Raw genomic sequence first — 24,529 nt, 5'->3', positions numbered from 1 at the left:
ATTTCAGGGATCAAAAATACTGAGAACGTGATATAATGACAGCTGTGTGCTCATATCTATGAATGAATAAATCTCATAGGTAAATGTGGACAGTTGAAATGGGGGAACCGCACCCCCTACAGCTGAAACCCTGCGTGGAAGATATGCCCACTCACTTCCTGTGGTGTGATCACTGGTAGGCCCAGTTAGCTCAGTCGGGGTGGATCCTTGCTTTCTCAGCCAATCAAAACTGTCCGTTATGGTCTGCTTCCATCCACATTCGCTCCTGTCAAAGTTACAGTCCAATGGACAAACTGGGGAGAAAAAAACCAAGAGGGGGGCTCAGGCATGAACATGTAGAGGCAGGGAAGCAAATACAGCATCACTCTATAGGAACAGACAAAAACCCAGGAGCTTACCTCCACGAGATGGAGTTGTACTTGAAATGTCCGTGGGGGAGGGTTTGAAATTGGCTAGAGAGAAAAAAAACATTATTTAAGTGGATTCAAGAAAGAACCGCTCACTAAAGTTGTTTTTTAATAAATGTAATTTAAACATCTTTATTTGATTTATGTTTAGGTGAGGTAAAAAACAAAATATGCTTTTTGTGCAGATAAATAAGGTTTATAAACCTATTTTATAATTGAATCAAGCTTGTATTCATAAAGCAACTTAGAATAGAACTGTGGACCTAGGATCTGTTTACAGTGCATTGCTTTACATTGCATTCATCTAGCACTTATCGAGATTAACCTGGCTAGTAACACTCCCAGACCAAGAAAAGATGTAGCATCACTTAAGCACTAGGGCAAGTTAATTATTATTATGCTAACTAAGAACCAAGGTACATATTCTAAATACATGCAGACTACATCCAGAACAAGAAGAGATGTAAAACAATAAAATACATAAAGTAATAAAAATGCCATAACCTGAATAGGTACAAAAAGTGAGATTGTAATGGGGTGGTTCTGGGTAGAAAACCAATGTACACTGAGAAGTTAATTTCATCACTGTGGGTACAATCCAGACAGGTATTGTGACTTGGACAATAGAGTGACATGAGCCAGTCACCTCAAGGTTACAAAATTGAGGCTGGGGTATAGGGTTGATTGATTGGAGCTGTTCCATTGGCTACCTGGTAGGCTAGTTTAGGCTGTTAGCTCATAATGGAAAAGGTTAGGATACGGACAAGGAAGTCCTTCCCTCTTTGGGGGACTGTGACCTACCACAGATGGTGTTCTCCCTCCAGTCACCAAGGTTCACCCCGGCCAGCTCGCAGGCTGCGACGTAGGACTCGAGGGAGGTGCAGAGCTGGCGCGCGTCGCCCTGCGTGGCGCAGTGGTCGTACATGCAGGTGTTCACGTACAGCGGTGCGGTCACATACTCGTGGCAAACCTTGAATATGTCTCCGAAGAGCACACTGCACTGCTGGTAACCCTCGGTCTCCAACTGGGGTTCGCATGCAGCTGGTGCAGGGATGGTGTCTGAACAGCTGAAGTGGAACACAGGAAGGAAATTAGTATTATTCTTTCTTTTATTAATATTTTGTATTCAGTGCTGTCACAGATCACATTATGGTTTATGGTAGTGTTTATTGCTGTTACCATGATTTTAGTCTTCTGACTGAAATATCACATAATCTTAAAAGACTTCCACAAAGGACACAATAAAGCAAGGCAATAAACTTGACTAGCATAACAGAAGTACTACAACACCATTATAACAGTTGAGCACCGATGTAATGAAATGGGAGTCAACATAGCACAACATAGCCTACTTTGTGGACACTTGCCAAATTGAATAAATATGCAATATACCGTATATGTGCCAAACTGCTTATCTAGCTTAGAATTGATGTAACAAAAAAATGTCATGCAAAACTCATATTCTTTATTGTACATTTGAGCTTCTACAATCAAGTTGATATGATATTTTTTAAGCTAGCTACCAGCTGAAAGGAGCCAAAGGAGGCTAGACAACTATATTGTAACCAGAGTATGAATTTAGGACAGTGATCAGACTGGAACTACTTGCCATAGGTGTGTGAGTGGGTATCAGTTTTTAACACACACCTTCCAGTCAATCAGAATTGAGTATTCACCCATACCACAGTATAACCTCTAACACATCAGTCAAAAGCACTTACAGCCATTCTTCATCCTTGACTCTCCAGCTGTTTCCAAACACGTCCGCGCTGGTACTAACATTCACACCGTCCGGCAGCAGGAAGTCATCAAACTGGTTGTTGGAGTAGGTGCCGCAGAGTCCGCACATCTGCGCAAAGTACCTCTCGTCAATCCGCACAAACAGCCTGTGGTCGCCATCGAACATCAGTTGCAGGCCAAAGTCTGTGTCCACCTGGACGTACGATCCCATCAGGAACACCTTGACTCCTCTCATTGGTTCCGCAGGGAGCTGCGTCAAAGCTCCGTTCACCTGTTCAGTTTAAGTGAAGGGTTGGTAAACATCTGGGACATGTGCAGAAACTTACGAGCAAGCTGTAAATTGTAAATGAGTATCTATCTCACAGAATCCCAGCACTTACATAAACCTCCTTTTCCTTCCTCAGGGCCAGGTGAAGGCCCTGCACTTCCAGAGCAATGGAATTCAGGGCCGACCAGGCCTGGCTCCCCCGGTTCTCGTTCCTGCCGGTCACCGTGAACTGGACGGGGCTGTCTCCGCACGTCTTGGCCAGGGTGTAGTTGCAAGCTCCCTGGAAGTTGTAGAGCTTTCCGTCGTAGGTGAGGTAGTGGGGGTCACCGAACACGTGGCAGGTGGCGACCTCGGAGGCGAAGCAGCCGACCAGGCCATCGCGGACCCTGCAGACCTCGTCCTGGCCGCAGGACACAGGGGAGCACTGGACCCTGCCCTGTCCCATGCACTGACACTGCTTTTCACAGCCTCCCTCCATCACTGACACTCCTTTCTGTGGGTCACACCAAAAACATCTCCCTGGTGTCACCAAAACCTCAAACAATCTTCAAACAAATCAGAAAACATCACAATAAAACAAATGAAACATGACAAAATGACACTACCAATCCTCACCAAAAGGTCCACCAGACCAAACCTGACCAAAAGGTCAGAAAAGCATCACCAAACCGTCAAAAAACCTCCCAGAATTGTCTCAAAGATGTAATTACAACCAAACCAAACAACATCATTACATCACCAAAACCTGCAGTTGCATATCGTACTCCTCCAGAATTCCTGGTACAGTTGCATAATTGTCCTGTGCTGACAGTGCAGGTATGGCTTACGGCATACAGAGGAGATAAAGAGACGCTGATACCTCCACATGCTGCCCATTGATCCAGCAGCCGCAGTCTTCTGCCGGGACGCACTTGCCCCCGCTGAGCAGGAAGCCGGGGTCGCAATCGCACCTCTCCTCACAGGCCCCGCAGCTCTGGGGGGCGTCCTGGTCCGAACACGAGGCGGGGCAGCCACTGGCGCAGCCGCTGTAGTGGCTGTTAGCCTGGCACACGAGGGCTGAGGAAGAGACAGGACCAGCTGGCATTATCATCTGTCTCTTAGAGATACAGAAGTGTTCGCAACATCAGGGAACTGGAGAGGCAAGGAAGGAGCGGAGCCTTCTTCAAATACTTAGTGGGTAGAACTGTGACTGTTGACGGCTTGCTGATCTGAACCAATAACAGGGACATGCAGTGTCATTGACACAAAGCAGAACTCTTATGTAGCACTTCCAGTACTTCGCCTAAAATACTTGAAAGTGTCAAAAACGTTATCGACTTGAATGCTAATTGTGCTACTCTTCAGCCTGCTAAATGGAGCAAGTGAGTGTATGAGTGAATGAGTTACAAGCCAGGTCAATTTGGTGCTTTGCATGTAAAAAGCAAGTAGCTGAGGATAAATAACTGAAAATAAGAGGAACTTACGGCAGACCGTGGAGTTCCTCCAGGGCGGCAGGGAGACCCCAGCAGCCTGGCATGACTCGGCGAATGTCTGCAGCACTTGACACAGGGCCTGAGGGTCCCCGTTGGTGGCGCACATCTCAAACACGCAGCTCCTGAAGAAGGCCTCGGCGGCGACCACCGAGGAGCACCCGGCGAAGACACCCTCCTTCGACAGGATGACCCCGCAGTTGGACTCGCTCTCGTACGTGGCCTCCTGGTTGAGAGGGCAGCGTTGTGGGGTGATGATGGCCTCGCAGGTTTCCCCGTCGCTCTGCCAGCTCTGGGCCAGCTCGGCGGGGTCTGCTGCCCGCGAGCCGTCCGGCTTGCCGTAGTCGTCCTCCGACTGGTGGTTGAAGTTCCCGCACAGGCCACACACCTGGTCGGCATATGCGGCCGGGACCTTCACCTGCACGCCGATGGCAGCGTCGTAGGAAACCGTCAGCTCGAAGTCCGTCTCCAGGATGATGGTTACCCCGGCACTGCTGATCTTCACTGCTCCGTTGCTCAGACTCAGTGGAAGGCTCCTCCAAATACCATTTACCTTGAAGGGACAAAAACCAGCATGCATGTTATCCACTAGCATTTCATACATTTTAGCTTCATAGCTAAACTTTGGAAACAGACCCACAGTACGTCACTAGGTCAGAAGTTTACTCCTGTATCAAATTAGGAAAAAAGATTTGGCTGAATACTACAGTAAATTCCCTTGAAATTACTGCAGTTTTGATTTAGTCTACAGGTTGGAGCTTGTCCCCAAGTTCTACAGTCCTTTCAAAGAGGCAAAGAAACCCAGAGCAAGCAATTTCGCTCTTGAGAAGAAGTGGGTGTCCAGACTTCGGGGTGCCATACTACGCTACACTCAAGGTCATCTCACTGGATGCAGGTGTTTGGGCATGTGGGATATAATGGTAAAAATACAGCTCTCACCATGACTTTACCCGCCTCCCTCTTCAGCAGGGACACCGAGAGGCCCTGGAGGTGCACGTTGACCTGCTGGACGGATGTGGAGGAGTCTCCCCGCTGCTCGTTGCGGGCGTCGACCTGGAAGGAGGGAACGGGTGCTGAGTCGGTGCACACTTTGGCCAGGATGTAGTTGCAGGACCCTGCGAAGTGGTTGCTGGCCCCGTCGAAGGTGGTGATGGCACTGGTGAGGCTACAGGTGCCGGAGGTATTGGGGAGGCAGGCGGGGGCACCAGCGCTCCTCAGGCAGGTGTGGTCCTCCGGGCAGGAGGCTGGGGAGCAGGACAGCTGCCCTCCTGGTGAGCATCCACACTGGGTCGTGCATGAGTCATCAGCCCAGAACTCACCCTGGGCACACTGTTCACCTGTGGGTATCCAAAAGGACACACAGAGTCAGCTATATGTCAAAACAGTAGTGTGCTTTTGTAGTGTGCCTTATCAACACCGTGGATGGAGCTACCAGGCACTATCATTGAACAACCATTAAATCTGTTCATAAACACTGGAAAAGTTCCAATCAGTGGCAATTTTTTTTATTTTATTGTTCACCATACCTCATTACCTTCCTGGTAATATGTTAGTACTGTCAACCATATCAAAGCAATACCAAATCATAATAATTACACAAGTTAAAACAAACAACTGTGAAGCTGCTGAAGGTGATACGGTTTGTGCATCCTGGAACGTTATCAGCAATAATGCAGGAACCTGGAAAGGTCTGGCTCATTTATCACGGCTGAAGGAACACAGAGAGACTTGCCACATGGTCCTTTGCGAACTCCCACATTGTCAATGGTTACTTCTCCATCTTCAGGTAGTCCCACGTCTGCCTCAAAAACCACCTGCCAAAGGTCACCAAGCAACTTTAGATGCCTCAGTGACATATGCTGCATGTAATATCTCCATATCATTTTAAATAAATGTTCCTGTTTATAAGATAACTAATGACTTAACCAGCAATATAGGGCTGTATGGCGCTTTAAGGCAAACAGCACATCTGGCAAAGACGGATTTGAACTGATAAGAGGATCCTGTAAAATGGTGTCTCCTTTGTTCTGTGCGGGGGGTAGTGTACCTGAATGCCATTCTCAGTGAAGGACAGAGGAATGAAGACTTGCTGCCAGGATCGATCAGCGGTCGCTTGTGAAGTCCAGATCTCAGTCTCCGCCCCGTCACTCCTTATCAGAACCCGGAGATCCGTGCCATTGGAGCCGGATGCGCGGTACCAGAACTCCAGGCAGCCCGCACCGGAGAGGCTGAGGAGTCCACTCTCCAAGCGGGTCACTCCAAAAGGGTTCAATAACACGTTCTCGCGGAGGAGGTAAGATCCCTCTGGGGAACAAATAGAAGGAAGGGCACTCACAAATCAGCCCGCGCTTGACCAGTGATAAAATAAAATATACAAGACACAAAGCCTTACACCTGCCTGCCCATATTATATACAAAGACCAGATTATGAGTTGTGCCTTGGTTTAATAAAAGATCAAACAAAAACTCATGATGGTTTTGTAATTCACAGGTTTGCCAGTTTTAGAAATAGATTAGTTCCATAGATTTTTTTGTACCCAATTGTGTCTTAATGCAGAAGCATTACCTGTGTTAACTTCAGATGAAATCATATAAATTATTAAGAAAGGGACTTTAGGGGAAATAAAAATAGAGAAAAACACATCTAGAAGCGATTAGAAGCAGTGAGGGAAAAAGGAATCGGTTACTAATGACTTATCCTCAATTGCATGTCAATTGTGCAAACAATGGTAAACAGCCATCAAACACTCATCAAATAAAAGCCAGCTCTTTGTCTCCACTGTTTGTTTGTCAGTGGTCACCCCCAGGATCCAGTCCACTCCACACTGGTGTGGCTCAGTTGCAGCAACACTTTGAAAAAGAGTGATACAGTTCTATATTTTGCCCTCTATTTTATCCACTCTGTGAGATGTCGGTGGTCCATTTTCTCAATGAAGTGGGTACACTCCAAACTAAATGGCCTGCTGGAGTACAACAGGCAATAAAATGTGATTATGCCATGGCGTATGGTGGCTGTGTGGTGCTTTGTGTCAGCAGAATTGCTTTGAGTCCTAGTGCGGACTGCGGACTGATTGTTTCACCACCGCTCTGAGGGAGGAACATAAAGTTGAACTGTTTAACTGAAAGGACACAATGGCTGATATCATGGGTTTAACCCACATATTTTGGAGGTCTTAAGACACCAGCTGCAAATACAATTATTTCTTAACGGTTGTACGCATAGTTTAGGTAGTGTAGTGGCACTCCGTTCACCTTTTCCTTTCCTCAAATGTACCACTTGTTGGAGTCAGTCTAACAAACAGTATTCGCCACACGAACGACGAGACAAGATAACTTTCCTTTTTATATATTTAATTAGAAAACACAAATTATAACGTCAAGCATACGGTCAAAAAACTGTGTTGCTTCCAATAGCATCTGACTCAAAAACTAACCAAAGTTACGATTACGTCATATTTATACAATCGGAAGTACAAAAAACATTTATACATTACTAAATTATGCATTCTAGACTAATATATACCTTATGCACATTAATGAAATTATCATTAGCAAATAATAATTGTTTTTAGTTAAATTATTATGAATCAACCTTTTCCTCATTGGCTCTTACAGGTAGCATAGAGAAATTACCTGCTCCTTGAGGCATTGCCATCCACCCTAAGTGAGTCCATCCACAATATGGATTCTGCTCATTATTAAAGTCACACTTTGTAATGTATTCTGAAAAAAATGGGAAAAATTGAAAAACTGTATCAGACCACAAAGAAAATAAACGAAATCAGCTGCACACTGAAAATGTCAAACAATCGGCAGTCTCCGGAGGGGTTCGTACACGCATCACAAGACCTGTTTTTGTCTGAAGCTACTGTAGCAGGAAATTGGCGGTGTTGAAATGGACACTTTAATTAGTGAAGCAAATGGCTCAACGACTGGACTGTAAATCCCATTTTGTGAGTTTCTCAAAAAGAACCACCAAACATGTACCATTGAGACACAGGATTGCAAAGCGCACTTTATCAGAATATAAGAAGAGATCATAGTACATGCATACATATTTTACTGTAGGCCATCGATATACAGTACACTTTATGCTGGAGGGATCTCATGTAAAATGAATGGAAAGACCCAGATAAAAGGTTATAGCGTGGTTTTTCACACCTGCATTTTGATTCCAGGTTGGAAGGGTTACTGATGAATTTGAGTCCTCGATTCTGTGACACAGAAAAAAGGATACAATACAAAACATGTTGGTGTCAATGATCATATTGAAATCTCTCATGAGTTATTATTTAGGCAGTTTTAGTCAAAATAGAAATAGTAGAAATAAAGGTACAAAAAGTCCCTAAAAACATACAAATGCTTGTCGATGGGGCATTACCCTATAGGTGCATACAATTTTACCCCGAGCCAGCAATATGTTATTAATTTGTACCTTTTTTTGCTTGGAAGACGTACTCATTTGTACCCAAAGAGAATATTACTATACTTTCAGGGTACATTTCCTCCACTGTCACTTTATTTCTGAGTGCAGTTTACACATGTAAAACATTATTTAGAGATTAAACCATTTCTGACTTGCAGGGAAAAAGAAAATTCCGGACAAAGAAAAACAAAACCACAGCAGCAGGTCTGATACTGGCAGATAACCACGGCATCAATGAGGAACGGAGGCACGATCGAACGGCCATCCTCCAAACGGATCAATGGCCCGGGGTCTCAGTGCATTCCAGCTCAGAAGAGCCGGACATGGCATCGGAAATTGACAGTCACAGGCAGAGGAGAGAGGGGGTAGATAAGGGAAGAAGTGAAGAGATAAAAGGGGGGAAATATACAGATAGAAAGAGACAGAGAGAGGAGAGTGAAAAAGGGGGAGTAACAGTAACAGGAGGTAGTGGAAGATACTGAAAGAGAACCAAGAGGCAGAAAAAGAGAACAGAGAGAGGGAAAGAGAGAGGGAGTGAGAGAGGGAGAGAGAGATGGAGTAAGAGAGGGAGTGAGAGAGGGAGAGAGGGAGAGAGAGAGACCCACCCTGCGTTGGCCCCTGTCTGGGAGAGACAGAGAGCTACTGTGAGCAGTAGCCTGAGTGGTGAGCTTCCTGCCATGTTGTTGTCACCAGCAGACGTCTCCTCCTCGCACCGCTGCAGTCGTGGGTCTGTGTGACGGGGGAGAGTGCTTCCCCTTTTCAAGACTCCAGGGCAGGGGGCGTGGAGGGTGCAGGTGACCATAAAACAGAGGAGGAAAGGGTGTTGCAGATATTACTTCATCATTTGATTTATTATCGCTTTGTCATTCTGCCACTTTATTGAGCTTTCCACAGGTGCACATATCAAACAGACATAGGTAGCATGTAGCATGTATAAAAATAATAATTTTAATATTTATAGTACCAATTCTCATTCTCATCATACCCATTACTTTAATTTAGTGTGGGTTATGTAATATGCAGTGTCTATATTCACTCAAACCTGAACAAAACCCATCTGAAGCCATTTATATGATATGAATTATTTATTCAAACAATAATAGGAATATACAAAACACCATAGCAACAAGTTCCATTTATCATTTTCATTATCAACCAACATGTTCCCAGTCTTATGCTGAGGAATGGAAGTCTTGTGGTTTATGGGAAGTTAGTCACCTGTTCCTAATGGTAATTGCCAAAAAAAGAAAAAGATTTCAACAGTGCTTTTGCTGTGGGGTATTTAGAACTGTAGGGATTAATGTTTAATCACAGGTATTTACTTAGCTGTTCAGTTTGACATTTAAGTTTTGGGAACATGTGGTGCAGCTCCATACCTGTAGACTAGGTGAGAGAAAATTCTGGAACCAGTTCGCACTGGAACTTTCCCATGATAAATCCTTCCTTTGTGTCCAACAAATGTATGGAAGGCAGAACATCTCCCCCACATAATAAAACAGCTAGTACATGACAACCATATCTTGATTGTCATGATATTCATAGCCCAATGGATCCCCCAATGACTATGAAAATAATACTTGTTGAGATGAAGATAATGCTAATACATTTATACCATATAATGAAAAATTATTATAAATTGATAAATAAAAATGATACATCTCCATATAGGCACCGAGAATGCATTAATCAACTCTCCTGTTTAATGGATAATCTAGTTGAAGAAAACTACTGAGAAGACTATTGCAATATGCTGGTAGACTGGGAGATTTCTCTGAGGATAAGGGCAGAACATTCATTGCATACCACAAGGAATGGTCATTGCCCAGAAAGAAGAATGTGTGTGTATGTGTGTGTATGTATGTACGGTTGCATGCATGTACAGGTACACACACACACATACACACACATTCCGAAAAACAAAACTGGAGCTGGATGTGTACTGATGTAAATCTGATGAAGTGCTTTTCTGAAACATGGACCGTAAAGCAGCACTACCGCCCTTAAAAACAATACAGCTCAATGTTTGGGCTGTTTTATGAACCCTTATCTATCTTGTAACTGGTTTTGTATGACACTGCTGTAACATTACTGCAATAGAATATTAGTGGACGGGCACTGATAATGCTATAATTAATCTTTGTTGCACTTTGTTGCATTACAATACTTACGTATACAGTATTACACCATTGTTTCTTGATTGCAAGAATAAAAGCAGAAGCATAAAAACCATTTGGTATTTTTTAAATTCTGCAAATTGCAGTAATATTATTTAGCTAATTATATTTTATTGGTGTGCACATTTTACATTTTGCTTGTAGCACAGCAAAAGTCCACAAGCACATTACATAACCAGAATGTGCTATTTTTTAAAGGACTGTTCAAAGATATGCAGTTTACTAGTATGACCTGACGATCACTGATCCTTTGTTTCACATATGTAAAAATGCTACCATGCCATGGTAAGAACAGGAAAGATAAGAATGTAACAGGGAGATAATTTTTTTCTTCTTATCTTTTGGTGAAGCATTTGCTCAAGATATTTCATGAAGTTAGAGCAGTGTTACATACAAATGGAAGGTTGTTGAAATAGCCAGGAGAAACAGGTGAAGCCTCCAAATAACTTTCTTTCTCATTATTTCACTTTACATAAACTGGGTATCCCAGAGCTTACGGTATTGCTGTTTTCATTTGATGTACTGTACACCCGGGGTGTATTTCAGGACCATTACCCACAATCCTGGTTGGTTAAAGCTTGAGGTGAGCATCAGACCTACAAACTTCAGGGATTGCGGTAGACAATCAAAACACAGTAATTATTCCAGGTTAGTCAAAATAGTACCTTCTAATTGTTCATAAAATAATGAAGCATTTTTAGTAAGCCATGGCAAAGCCAAAGCTTGCTGTAAGGGCCTTCAGAACCTACAGTGAGCTCCATAATGTTTGGGATAAAGACATATTTTTGCTTGAATTGGCTCTGTACTGCAGAAATTTAGATTTGTAATCAAACAATTCACATAGCAGTTAAACGTTGTTTGGGACATGTTACGTAAGAAAGCAGTCATGTTTAGTGCTTTATTGCATATTCTTTGCTTACAATGAATGGTTGACCCATGTGGCTCCATAAAAATGGAAACAAATATATAATTATCCATATTGCATAATAAACTATATGGATAATTATATATACTCTTTGTTCAAACATACAGAAAAAACTATACACTTTTATTTCAATACATTTACTCTCATGTTTCAATGTGTTTTATTTAGTAATGTAATTTTTTCTGAAAACCACAGTTACCCCTAACAATTATTTTAGATATAATCTAAGTGAAATTGGCAATAAAAATGTATTAAACAAAAACAAAAACATTTCGCTAGTCGAAAGGAACTATATTGCGTCATTCCATCACTTTCTGTTTCACTAGAATATAAAAAATGAGGTAGCAAGCACTCAAAAACCCAAAAGACTCTCAAGTCAGAAGTCACAGATGGATAATGGGTACAAAAAGAGAGAAAACATACCACTTAGCACTGTAAGGGCAATGATGAAAAGAAACATATGGAATGGTAGCAAACTTGCCAGGAAGAGTAGAGTGCATATTGTCCCATGGCAGATGGTGAGGGAGGCCACAAGTAACCCAAAGATTGCAGTTTAAGAATTGCAGAGATTGGTTGTGTCTTAGGATCAAAAACATAAAATGGCACCTCCATGCCAGCAAAAAAAACCCTAAATAGACAATACCAAGCATCTTGAGTTTGCCAAACCTCATTGGAATTATGACTAAAAGAGAGTGCTATGGTCAGATGAGACCAAACCTATTAAAGATCAATGGCACCATGAATTCAACAAAGTGCTACTAAATCTTGGCAAAAAATGTCAGAATGAGGAACAAATGTGATCTAAGTGACTTTGACCGTGGAATGTTTGTGCCAGACAGCGTGGTTTGAGTGAGATTCTCAGATCCCTCAGATTTTCACACACAACAGTCTCTAGAGTTCGCAGAGAATGGTGCGAAAAACAAAAAACCAGTGAGCAGCAGTTCTGTGGGTAGAAAGCTGTTTTTAAAGAGAGAGGTCAGCGGAGAAGGGCCAGACCAATCAAAGTTGACAGGAAGGTGACAGTAATGCAAATAACCACACATTACAACAGTGGTATGCAGAAGAGCATCTTTGAACACACAATGCCTCAAACCTCTAAGTGGATAGGCTACTGCAGTAGAAGGCTTAATATGTCTAAAAACCAAGTCAAATAAATACCTAATAAAGTGCTCACTGAGTGTATATCTGACAAGACAGTGTACCTGATTTTATCAGTAATATGCCCATATTATATTTAAATGCATATAATTACCTTCTCCAAAGCACATGGCTAAAATTGCACAGTTGCATTGTTACATCTGTCTAGCTGTTATCAGGCTGCTTAAAGGCCACGGGAACATACAGTGTATGTTCCTTTCATCGGCACCTGTATGTACTTTACTTTCGCAGCATTATGTAGACTCCCAAGCCACAGGCCTGTTATAATCTTACACTGGATACTTTTTCTGTACACTGAATGTAGGTCAAGGATGTACAGTAAGTTTAACAGATAGATGGACCTCACAAGCCCACACACACACAGACAGTATACACACACACGGACACACACTGCTGCACTTTGACCAATTCCGGATAGCTGAGAGGTGGCTATCATCGTTGATAAGGCCTCACCCTCAAAGCAATGTACTGAATCCCCTCTTGGGCCCAAGCATCTTGTATCACAAGACTGTTTATCAGGGTCTGAAGTCTAATAATGCTCTTATAATTGGGGGAACACTGATGTTACGTAAAGACTGAAAGTCCGTGAGCAGAATTTCCTGGTCATCTGGTTGCCCATTAACAAGGTGATGGGTGCGTCCCGTGTTAGCAGACACCTACATTCCTCTCTTACTGGTGTACTCTATTTCTTTACTCTGTAGATGACATGCAACGCAGAGCTTATGTAAAAGGATCGGTTCTCCAGCAAAACTTTACAACTGCATGCACAGGGGCAGTACAGATATGTGCTTCTGTGTTCTTCACACAAGCTGACTACAGCTGCCATTGAACACCTGTGTTTTATGATGTTCCCACCTAATGATGCCCTGCGATAAAGATTTTTTTGCAAAGCTAATAAGTCAGGCCAATGATTGTTCTGGAATACTTCTTGGCGTCTGAAAGTAGTTAGTTACGGCATGTGAAGAACGGCGGGCCACTGAAGTGTGTCAGGAGGAAGTTCATTCAATTGCTGCCACCCCTCCACCCCTCAAAGCCTGGAGGTTAAATTCTTAAAGTGGCCTTAAAGGGACAATAGGGAAGATCTTTGCGCTAAAACATTGTTACAAGACCATTGTAAATCCCTTCCTATCTTTGAAAAAGCAACATGTTGACATGACAGTGACATGTTGACTCACCCTCTGTCTGTGTTTGTAGTCCTTAAATTCTGGTTTCAAAATGAGAAATGGTTCTAATTGCCACAGCAATGGCGTGGGGGCTTATTCTGATTGTTCGTATGTAGCTGCCCAAATTGCACTCCAGACAAGCTATCACTGAAACTCTGTATACTATTGCTTATTATCCAAGCGAAGACTATATATCTAGTTATAAAACAATACCAGTTCGCTATCGGTAGCAACAAGCAAATTAGCCATAGTTAGCTCCGCGAATGTACAAATATCCAATACGAATATAGTAGCCAGCGTTGCAAGCATTGTTGCAAAGGCGTTGTGTCTCAGGTTGATATTTGTAAATTCGCCAAGCTAACTAATAGCTAATTTGCTTGTTGCTACCGATAACGAAATGGTCGTTTTATAACAAGATATGTATTCTTCGCTTGGACAATAAGCAATAGTATACAGAGTTTCAGTGATCTCTTGTCTGGGGTGCAATTTGGAAAGCTACACGTTCCTTTTATCTCTTTACGTGTTGAATCATGCGTGTTTAGCTAAATCTTTATTTGTCTGAAACTAAGCTGCAGTTGCATCGTTTGTGGTACACCATCATATCTTAGTTATATAGCCAGCTAATTCCATAGCCAAATAACATAGTTGGTTAGCTGAAGTGAAAACTTCAAAAAGACAAAACATATAGAGTTTACACAAAATTCAACATTTTGTGAAGTCACCTCTTCCGCGAACATTTTCTTACTAGAACACTACGGAAAGAGGGCAGGCTCTATCGCGTTTGTCACTGTTAACTTTCCAAAACAGTAAATGTTGTGGTTTGAGCGTGTTTGTTGCTGCAATTCCTCTTTTGACCGTTAGGAGTCCGAAATTACCTACAGTAATGTACCTTTAAGCGCTACAGGACACATTTGAAACAATTTCTAATGTAAAAATATATTTCTTTAGAATATTTGCAGTTATCAGTACATCGACACTGTAACAGTTAATGCCAATACATTCATATTATTTTGTTTTCTAGGCTGAGGGCAGTGCTGCTGTATTGTAAGGTGCAGTGCATTTGTGACAAGCGACAGGGTTTATGAAGAAGGGTTAAAAATGAAAAAGAAAAAATCTAATATATTTTTGATATATTAGAAAGTGAAGATAAGTTACACATACTAGAATTGAAATCTACTTCTATGTTGCTTTTTGAAACTTTTTGAGTATGTACGCGGGGGGTTTCTTTGTGGCCAATATATGACATATTACAGCCATTAGACCACTGACCTTCTACCATACTACGCAATAGAAATTCTGTGGGAGCTGGCCCGTGATGAGGGAACATTAGGGGACCGCTCATGGAGGCCTTTGTACATGTATGAGGAGATCATGTTTACCCTTGCATGAAGAGCAAGGAGGGTGACTTTGTTTTCCTAAGCCTTGCCCTTTTCACTGTAGTGACACATCACGGCCGTCCAATCAGGAACTTGCTTGCCATAGGATGCCTGGTATCTGATGTCTGGAGAAATTATTTTGCACAATAGCAGAGGCACCAGATTAAATAGTTCTGCTTACATCCACCAGAGGGCAGTGTGTCCTACTTAATTCTCTGCACAATGCACATTTACCTTGTAAAATCAGAGCAGTCTAGCTTTGGTTGATTTTGGTTAAAAACTACAGATCTTATGTGTTGACCTAGTCAGTACAATTCACTACTGATCTATTATTAGACATTTTTTTATGAGACAAAATTAGCATGGTGACACGTTATTTAACTGCCTCACTATCAAGCTTACGCATCTCCTGCGTATGCATTTCAAAATGTCAGTCGACAACTATGATAAATGCCATAAACTGTCATGGAGGAAAATTAAGTCTTAATAAAACCCCTAAACCTGCCCTTCCGACAGTCTGCTTCACGCGTAGTCATGAATTCCTATGAGCAGCCCTGACTGCGGTTCTCACAGAGCTTTTGAGATGAGTTGTGACTCACGCGCAGGGAGCAGGAGACAGTACAGTGCAGACTCCAGGGGCGGATAGATCCGGTTCGGTGTATCTGCTCATCAGAATCAGACCTGGTGGCTTCGTGGGAAAACGGGCGTGGCCCGCGGGCCTCAACCTCTCCCAGCCCCCCGCTGCCGCGCGGCAGGCCTCCGCCGGTCACAGGCGTCTCGCTGCGCTCTACATCGATCGTCCCCCTCTGAAGTGGAGAACACAGAGGTCTAATGGGCATCCAGCTCCGAGAGAGTGGGAGGAGGAAGACTCGAGATGGACCGGATCAAAGTGAGACTCGGTTTCTGCTTGAAGGACTTTCTCCTCTCTCGCTCTCTCTCTCTCTCTCTCTCTCTCTCACACTCTCTCTCTCACTCTTTCAGTTTTTTAAGGAATGGAGGAGATCGTTATGAGAAGCTCATCTCATGAAAGGTTTTGGAGGCTGCAGTAGATCCATATCGATTGGGAGCGAGGCCCCCCCTCTGTGCTGACCTTGCCAACTCCTCTGCAGTTAAGCCCGGAAACTCACTGTCCTCTACCCTGCAAAGCAAAGTTTCTAGCTTTATGCTAACACCTGGCATTTTACAACCCACTGTCTTTAAGGGAGATCTGTGGATAATACCTTATCCGGGAGGTAATCACACATTTGGACAATGTGAGGGGAATATCCCTAGAGACACTGTTATCTGATCATTTCCCTGCTGTGTATGAAATTGGAAATTTGACATGACAATCAACGTTTTTTCTATTAAAAAGAAAATCATAGGCTTAAGCTTTGTTTACTGTAGGACTGTGGCAGTGAAACAAATCTTCTTCTTACACTGACTATCTATTTTATCTGTTTTAAATCTCTCTATATATGTCTTAGTAAACCCACAGAGACCTTTCCCGATGTACAGATGTTGAAGACAAGGAAAAAGAAAACAATTCTTGAGGGACTAGCCTCCATCTTCAGTGGGGGTTGTCTAAGTGGGGAAAAATGGTTTTATAATCTGGCTTCGCATCTGCCGTGGGCTGATATCACCTGTTTGTGTGCTAAAATGAAAACCAAGAATGCAAAAAGTGAGAATGATGCATCTTAGCTCCACTGTAGAGAGGGTGCCTGGGGCCTCAGACGCACAGAGAGAGGTAACAATACTCTGGGAGAGACATCGGAAGTACAGTCCTATCTACAAGGGGAGAGAGGCACTGATGAACAGAGAAAGGGAGGGAGAGAGACAGACAGACGGCAAGAAAGGGGGGAGCAGAACAGAGGAAGGGGGTGTGAGTGAGAGCCCTGCATGGCAAGCATGAAAATTGAGCTGGTCAAACTGGTCTAGCTGGGTATGAGCTGGTCAACCAGCATGAACAAATATACCCAGCAGTAACTCACAAAGGTGGTTATGAGCAACTGGTAGCTTGTCTCAGTTTCAAAACATAACTTGAGCCATGTCATGAGCTGATTTGAACTGGTCAACCAACTAAACCATGTTGAGGTGGGAGCTGGTCTGAACTGGTCAATCAGCTACCAGCTGTTTCAAAACCTAGCTTGAGCTGTTTATTTCAGCGGGGAGGAAAATGAAAGAGAGAAAAGGGAAAGAGACGGACCTGTCAATCAGGAGGAAAGCCCAGCTCTGTGCTCCTAATCAGTTAAGGCCTCCTCTCTTGGAAGTGACATGAAAAAAAGGATTGCAATTTGCAGGTCGGCACCGATCATAAGCAATATTTCACAGAAAGTTTAATTGGTGTTGATAAATCGTCTTTGATATGTGCGGTAAATGTCATTTTGCCAAGTTTCTTCGCTGGAAGCAGAACATCGGCAATTCCAAGGAGGAGGAATGTATAGGACCTGGTATACTGCAAACTATCTAACCAATGTTTACAGTTATGACCAAAATGTTCTGTATGATGGAAAACTACCGAAAAATACAAAAAAACTAAAAGTCAATACTCAATTCTTTGGCAAAGATTATAGATTTACAGTATAATCTTTACTAAATAAGACAAATATAGTGCCACTGAAACAGTTTGACTCATTTCAAGATGTGGGGTAAGAAAATGTATGTTATTAAACTGTTTCAAGCAAATTTTAATGAGGCCTCACCTACAAAGCAACAAGCTAATATTTTATTAAAATCTCATTACAAGACTAAAAAAGTCATTTTTTGCAGGGCTGATGGTGGATAGTGTGGCTCCAGCTCTTCTGTGCCCTCTTCTCCCGATGGTAGAGTGACTTTCCCCCAATCAGTCAGGAGGGCAGATTCACTGGCAGTCATCTACAAATATCTAAAAACTCACATTTTCAGATGATACAGTACATCACGTTTTCCATTTAACAATAAAGAACATTACCTTGCTTTATCTTCTTAGTCTTAATGCATACACCTTGATGTCATGAGATATATCTTAGCTCTCCTGGTGTCTGCTTATCATGTGAAATGCACTTTTGTAAATCGCTTTGGCTAAAAGAGTCTGCTAAATAAATTCAAAATGTAAATGCATTTTGTATTGATGTATAATACAGACATATTATTTTAAAGAATGCGCTTAAGGGCGTATTATAATTCCATGTCAAAGAGATCTGCATGATGGAATGATTAAAATATACAGAATTCAGTCAAGTAAAATAACATTTTTCCTTATATATAATTACAACGAGTACACGAAAGTAGCATTATGAAACATTTTTCTAAATGCAGCCACATTCTTCCTGCATCTAGAGGACCTAAATAAATCATCTGGACAAAGCACAGTAGTTGTGCATATGAATCTTTTCTGTACATGTCTAAGTGATCTAATCGACTAGAGTTTAATCTCATTTATTTGGAGAGATGTAGAAGACCTTAAAGAGGATTCTCTGGCTTTCTACTCCCTGCAGCCACTGCTTAAAATACACTCCATCACCGCTGCAGACACGTTGACTTTGGATGAGCAATGTGACAAACATTCAAACAACAACTCTATTGATCCCTGCAGGAGCTAGAGGAGCCATCACTCCATAGCTTGGAGAGAGGGATAGCTTAGCAGTCTCACATGCAGTTTATGGAGATAAATCTCTTCATAATGCTAAGATGGGACAATGATGCAGTGCGTTAAGGGTTGTCCGGGCTGATGAAAAGGTCAGGTGCATGCTGAAGAGGGCGGCCTGTAGCGTAGTGGTTAAGGTACCTGCCTGGGACCCGCAAGGTCGGTGTAGCCACCATAAGATCCACACAGCCGTTGGACCTTTGAGCAAGGCCCTTAACCCTGCATTGCTCCAGGGTAGGATTGTCTCCTGCTTAGTCTAATCAACTGTAAGCATCAGCCAAATGACATGACATGACATGACATGTAATGTAATGTAATGAAGAGGTCAGAAGGGAAAATTGAGGAGGGGATTAAAACACAAACACATTTCATGTGACATATAGACTAGGTCATCAACACTTCAGAGTTTGGGGAAAGCTGAAGCAGAACTGCATCTGAAGCGCAACAGTGTTTTATTGCTGCTTCTTGGTTGGTTTGTTCTAACCAGATTAATCTAAAGGGTTCAAGCCTTTATCTATGTGGTTGCTTATAGCACTTGGAACTGTTCTTCCCTTCAGGGTCCTCAGCGCACTTGTGCCTGGTTATGGTTATGCACTTTGTTGTACGTTGTTTGTTGCTCTGGATAAGAGCGTCTGCCAAAAGCCTGTAATGTAATGTAATGTTACTGGGCTCCATTTGTACAGTGCAGCTCTGGCATTGGTACAGGCGTAGAGTGCAACAAGTCAGAGGTTGAATGGAAAATGAGAAGATCTCTATTTCTGTTTTTGTATAAATTTGGCACCCAACACGAGGCTGAGCATGTTCAATTCTCACCCCAATTTGGAATGGCCAATTGTCTGCAACCGCAGCTATATTCATGCCTTCAAGCCCACTGCCAATTCTGGAGAGTATAGACATCCACGGTCCTCCTTCAAAACATGCGGTGTCACCAGCTGTGTCTTTTAACACCACAGACTCTGTGACACACATCTCACATAGAGCGTAGTCAGAGACTTTCATATGAGGATTTAGCATGCGGTCCCTGGGTGCCTGCCCGATCAACCAGCAGCAGCAGGGGTGGCTAGATAGCGATGAAAGCAGATCCCTAACCGAATTAACCCTCCCAAACCCAGGGCGAAGCAATCGGCAAGTGTACATCACCCTATGGAGCCACTAGCCACAGTCAGCACTCCAGGCTGTGAAGCTAATCCATGCACCACAGCGTGGTGCCTTAACCGACTGAGCCACCCAGCAGCTGTCTGTTTGTTGAGCATTATGTACTGTACATCTACTTCAAACATCCAGTTCTATGTCATCTGGTTTGTTTTCTTGGCAACGGTTGACTTCATATTACTGTAGATCTTATATATACTTTAAATCCACAGAATAATGTGTAAAAGAGGATGATTGTCCCTGTCTTTGATACTGTTTGCAGCCTCCCCCTTCCACCAATGGAAAATAAGTCAAACAACCTGTGCCTCCCCCCTCATACAAATTTTTGATTACTCACTTCATGCACCCTGTAATCAAGTTTTAAGTCTGACACAAATCAAGTTTCAAAGATACAGAGCTCAGTGGCGCAGCCCAAATTTATTTACCAGCAAAACAGCCAATTAAAACGACAATGACAACAAGTGTTCCGTACTGCAGAGCGGGGACATAGCAACAGTGACTAAAAGCCGCCTGCTCCTCGCGCCTTCGTCAATAATCGTGTTACCGAGGGATACGCGGGAATCGCCACACCCCCGGCGGCTAATCAGAAATCCTGGCCCACCAGGCAGCGGTCTCGCAGGCTGACAGTACGCACAAGCTCAGTCGCTCCACACACCGCTACGCAGAGATTTAAAGTCCGCCCTCTGATGTCCATATCTCCCTCCGCCAGGCGAGATCTTCAAAGCAGCCTTTCCGTTACTTGCTTTCTTTTCCCGTCTCTTTAAAAAGATTACCGCCGCAGTGTGGGAAGGTGTTCTTAGAAGACGCGCCGAATAATGAAAAATATTTGGGCGCAGTCGTGGAGGTGGGTGCGAGAGGGAGTCGGTTTGTTGTTGCTCAGATTTTTGTGTAAATGTCAAATTTTACTCTGCCATTTCGTAAACTGTGACACATACATTTCCATAACATTGTTGATATGACAGGTGTGGTTCAAGCTGCAAAATATACAATTACATTGAGTCGGAGGTAAAAACGGACGACACCTCGGTTAGGAGAAAAATCATGACTAATGATAATATTGACGGGCTCACATCACTGTCTGCAGCACAGTCACACATTGAGCATCACCGGAACATCATTTAATGGTTACTAAACAGAAATTTGGCCCTTCACAAAATTTTTAGTTGTATGACCCCAATATTAATATATCCAATATTAAAGGAGTTGCAGGTTGGTACTATGGATCCATGGTCAGAGATGCTGGGTTCTAATGGTCATTGTTGATTCTACCGTGGACAAGATAAGGCCCAGTCCCTGGTTATACGTAAACATGCTGTTCTTAAGCCATGTCACCGGGCATAAACTTGAGTCTCCAGGGGTAGAGGCCGCTCCACTAACCACTGGGCTAAAAGTGAACTCACCGTTACCAGAACAGATTGCTGCACCGCTAGCCACATCCCCACAGAGTGCGTCCTCACACTCACGTGACAAACACAGGCTGCCGCACCCTGTCAGGCACACTCCTGTCTGTGGAGGCCCCGTCTCCACAATCCCACTGCTGACACTAGTGTAACGACAGAGGACCTTGAACTAACTACTGCGCTGAAGACAAATTCACCGTAACCGTTAATGATATCGATTAGTTATGATAGTAAAAATAGAATATTAAATAAATATACACTATAAATTAAAATATACAATGTAACATTTTCACTCCAACAGTCTCCAACAGCTGGGTTTAATGTCCCTACTCTCTACTGCGGGGTTAAATTCGAGGTGCACTGTGTTTGGCACCCGTTCATCTCTTCCACGCTGGCACACTGAGCTACGCTAATGGATTGAAAAGTGATAATAATATTTCGGTATTATGAATTCGGCTGCCAAGGTTTTTTTTTTGTCCCAGAGACATAGACTTGTTGAATTCCATAAACGTACAAGCAATCATTTGTCCTACATTTAATTAAATGCAACAAGAAAACCAGAAAGTCTACAAAGACAGCGGTGCGGCAAAATTAATTGTTTTCGGTCCTTTTATGGCAGGGTATATGTGGAAATAAAAATGCACTCAATCGAAGAACATCGCAAACCCGTAAAATTGTAATTTACCGCGGGACAAATTTATCGCAACGTCTAATGACTCTAATGGATTTATGTTTGATTTTAATAAATTTATGGATTGCATTTAATTTCAGTGTGGCGAGATTTCTATAAAATACAACAGATACGGTGGGATGACTAATGGATCCTAAAACTAATTGAGAACCACGGGCCCATAAATAAATTGGATTCTTTCATTGTGTGCAACCATTGCATTTGAATGCATTTCATGGATTAGGTATGTATCGCACATAATATGTGGAACAAAGGTGATTAAGTCTCTCAATTATCTGATTAAAGTATTGACCGCTTTATGTATGCTTATATTATATCTGATGCAGCTCAGTGCATTTCTTGTGTTTTGTATGGCCAGTGTGACATACTGCATATGCATTTTGAAAAATGGAATTGCTTCCCACTAAATATAAAATGACTTCATGCTTACTTAAGATGTTTTGTATGATTGCATTGCACGTTTTTATGTATTTAGTAAAACTGGGTGCGTGCTATTGGAGCCATACACAATTCACAACGGTTTCCTTTCACTTGCAGAAATGGAGTCTAACATTCTGGGAAGTCGAACATACTGATGTGGAAAATTCAGGTTCAAAAATTTAAAGTTCCCCCCAGTATAGTATTTGGTACCAATCACCTGGATTTGCTCATCAGCACAATTATTCAACCAGGAGGTAGAACTAATTAGTAAAATCAGCTGGCAGATCAGTTCATGGGTGGAGGAGACACATGCCCAGACCTTTTCTTTCTGTCGCTTGGACTTTCCACCTCCGATAACGCAGAAAGAGTGGACAATGTGGTCTCAGGCTATGGCCCTTGTCCTTGCACCTTCCAGTGCCAGATGTAGCTACTGTGCCAGGTGCCGATTGGATAAGATTCAAAGTCACAGTGTAATGTTTCTGTATTTGTTCTGTATGTTTTCATGTTTATTCTTGTTTATGATTCATTTCCCATAGTACCTGGTTTATGTTTTCCCATTACAGTTCTCTATTGTCCTCCCCTGTTATGTCTACGTCTGAATGTTTATCAGTCTAGTCACTCCCCTGTCTGCGTGCCCCACTATTCGGGTGGTTACGGTAGTTTTTCGGGGTTCAACATTTTTTCTAAAACTTGCGATTCTTACTTCCTGCTTTTTCTTGATAGGTAAATGTTGTAAAGCACGATTCTTACTAACTACTACTAATCTAGGTTTTGTACAGTACTAATCCGATTAATACACTTACTGTCTGTCTAACTAACTAACAATCACTTTTATTGGGTAGTTTAGAAATATTCACGAAACTAACTCACTAACGCTATCTCTTAGTATTTCTGCACTGTTCTATAACTCCGCCTCCCTATGCTATCCCTGATTACTCGTTTAGTTTCAGCGAAGTGTTCGCACCTGTCTCTAACTATCACTACGTCTTCTAACTATGCAAATGTCTACTCCCTAATCCGGAGCCGTATGTTTTGCATGTTTTGTTTCGTGCATCCAGTCCGCGTTTTCGTCTCCCTCCCGTTATTATGTCATTACCCTATTGTGTTTCCCCACCTGTTGTCCATTTGTTTAGCCCACCTTTTCCTCTGCCCCGCCTAGATTGTCACCTTCCCTCTTGTATTTAAACCTCAGTCTCAGTATGCTTCGTTGTCAGAACGTTGATCTTGATAAGTGCCGATTGTTTGTAAGCCTTGTTATAGAGATTCTTGAAAGACACCCCTTTGCCTTGACTTCGACTTTGCTTTTGCCCTACTGTACCTTCGCCCTGTGATTTTCTGGATTTTGAACTCTCGCTTGTTTTTTCGACTATTCTTTTGCTTTTCGTTTTTGGCTGTGTTTGGATCTCTTGGCTTGTGATTACTGGACATTAAAACTACTCTTTTGGATTATCCTGTGGTCTGCGTCTGGGTTCCCTGGATCGTACATAACACATAGAACGACTTTAAAGTGGCCATTGGCCCATTAAAAAAAACCTGACCACTGACCAATAACCAGGGGAAATGAATAATGTTAAGAAAATACTAGAATGTGCCAATGACAAGTCAATGCTAAAGACAATAGTGGGGTATCAGGAACGAAACGCAGGAACATCAATGCAGCATTTTTGTCAAAGAATGGCGCAGCAAGCCGTACCTTTATAAAAGGTCCTGCAAAGGCGATTAGAAACACTTGGGCTGATTGCTAATCAAGCGCAGAGGCCTGCGTGTGAGGTAGCCGCAGTGCACGGCCGCCAAGGTGACCCAGGATTTGGGACGCAGCAGGAGGCTCAGCCCGCACTCCTCCAACCCCCCGCGGCTCCTGGCTTCACACCCCACTCACAGCGCCGATCGATAGCCTCTGGGGTTCGGCACGGGAGCGCCGGCTTCTGCCTGGCTGCGTGGCTTGAAAAGAGGAACGGCAATACGCGCTCATCCAGAAGTGTCGCAGGTATGAAGGCCCTCTTCCTGTTGAGCCCGAGATGCGCTGCCCTGGTACGGTGAGAGTGGACACCGAGATCTGAGAGGTACTTCGATTCCCCCCATCCCCATAAAATAACGAATTGATCCCTTCAGAAACCGAAATTCGAACAACCGCAGTATATCTTGAGAACTGTTCT

At 42.9% G+C, this 24,529-nt stretch overlaps 1 protein-coding gene across 1 annotated transcript in view; it reads right to left on the bottom strand.

The window, feature by feature from the left end:
* Window positions 1–24,529, bottom strand: part of LOC133128880 (zonadhesin-like) — a 178,874-nt gene that overhangs the window by 9,716 nt on the left and 144,629 nt on the right. The window contains exons 2-13 of the mRNA XM_061242687.1: window positions 24,253–24,401; window positions 15,666–15,912; window positions 5,932–6,188; window positions 5,617–5,698; window positions 4,824–5,221; window positions 3,879–4,437; window positions 3,275–3,471; window positions 2,528–2,908; window positions 2,129–2,418; window positions 1,209–1,474; window positions 399–452; window positions 156–293 (exon numbers count right to left, since the gene is read on the bottom strand). Of these exons, the coding sequence (XP_061098671.1) occupies window positions 156–293; window positions 399–452; window positions 1,209–1,474; window positions 2,129–2,418; window positions 2,528–2,908; window positions 3,275–3,471; window positions 3,879–4,437; window positions 4,824–5,221; window positions 5,617–5,698; window positions 5,932–6,188; window positions 15,666–15,912; window positions 24,253–24,401 (3,018 nt within the window). The remainder of the gene's footprint in view (window positions 1–155; window positions 294–398; window positions 453–1,208; window positions 1,475–2,128; window positions 2,419–2,527; window positions 2,909–3,274; window positions 3,472–3,878; window positions 4,438–4,823; window positions 5,222–5,616; window positions 5,699–5,931; window positions 6,189–15,665; window positions 15,913–24,252; window positions 24,402–24,529) is intronic.

This window comes from Conger conger, chromosome 5 (assembly GCF_963514075.1).
Source record: "Conger conger chromosome 5, fConCon1.1, whole genome shotgun sequence".
NCBI lineage: Eukaryota > Metazoa > Chordata > Actinopteri > Anguilliformes > Congridae > Conger > Conger conger.
Note: the sequence above shows the minus strand (reverse complement) of the source record. Positions and strands in the feature narration are given on the sequence as shown.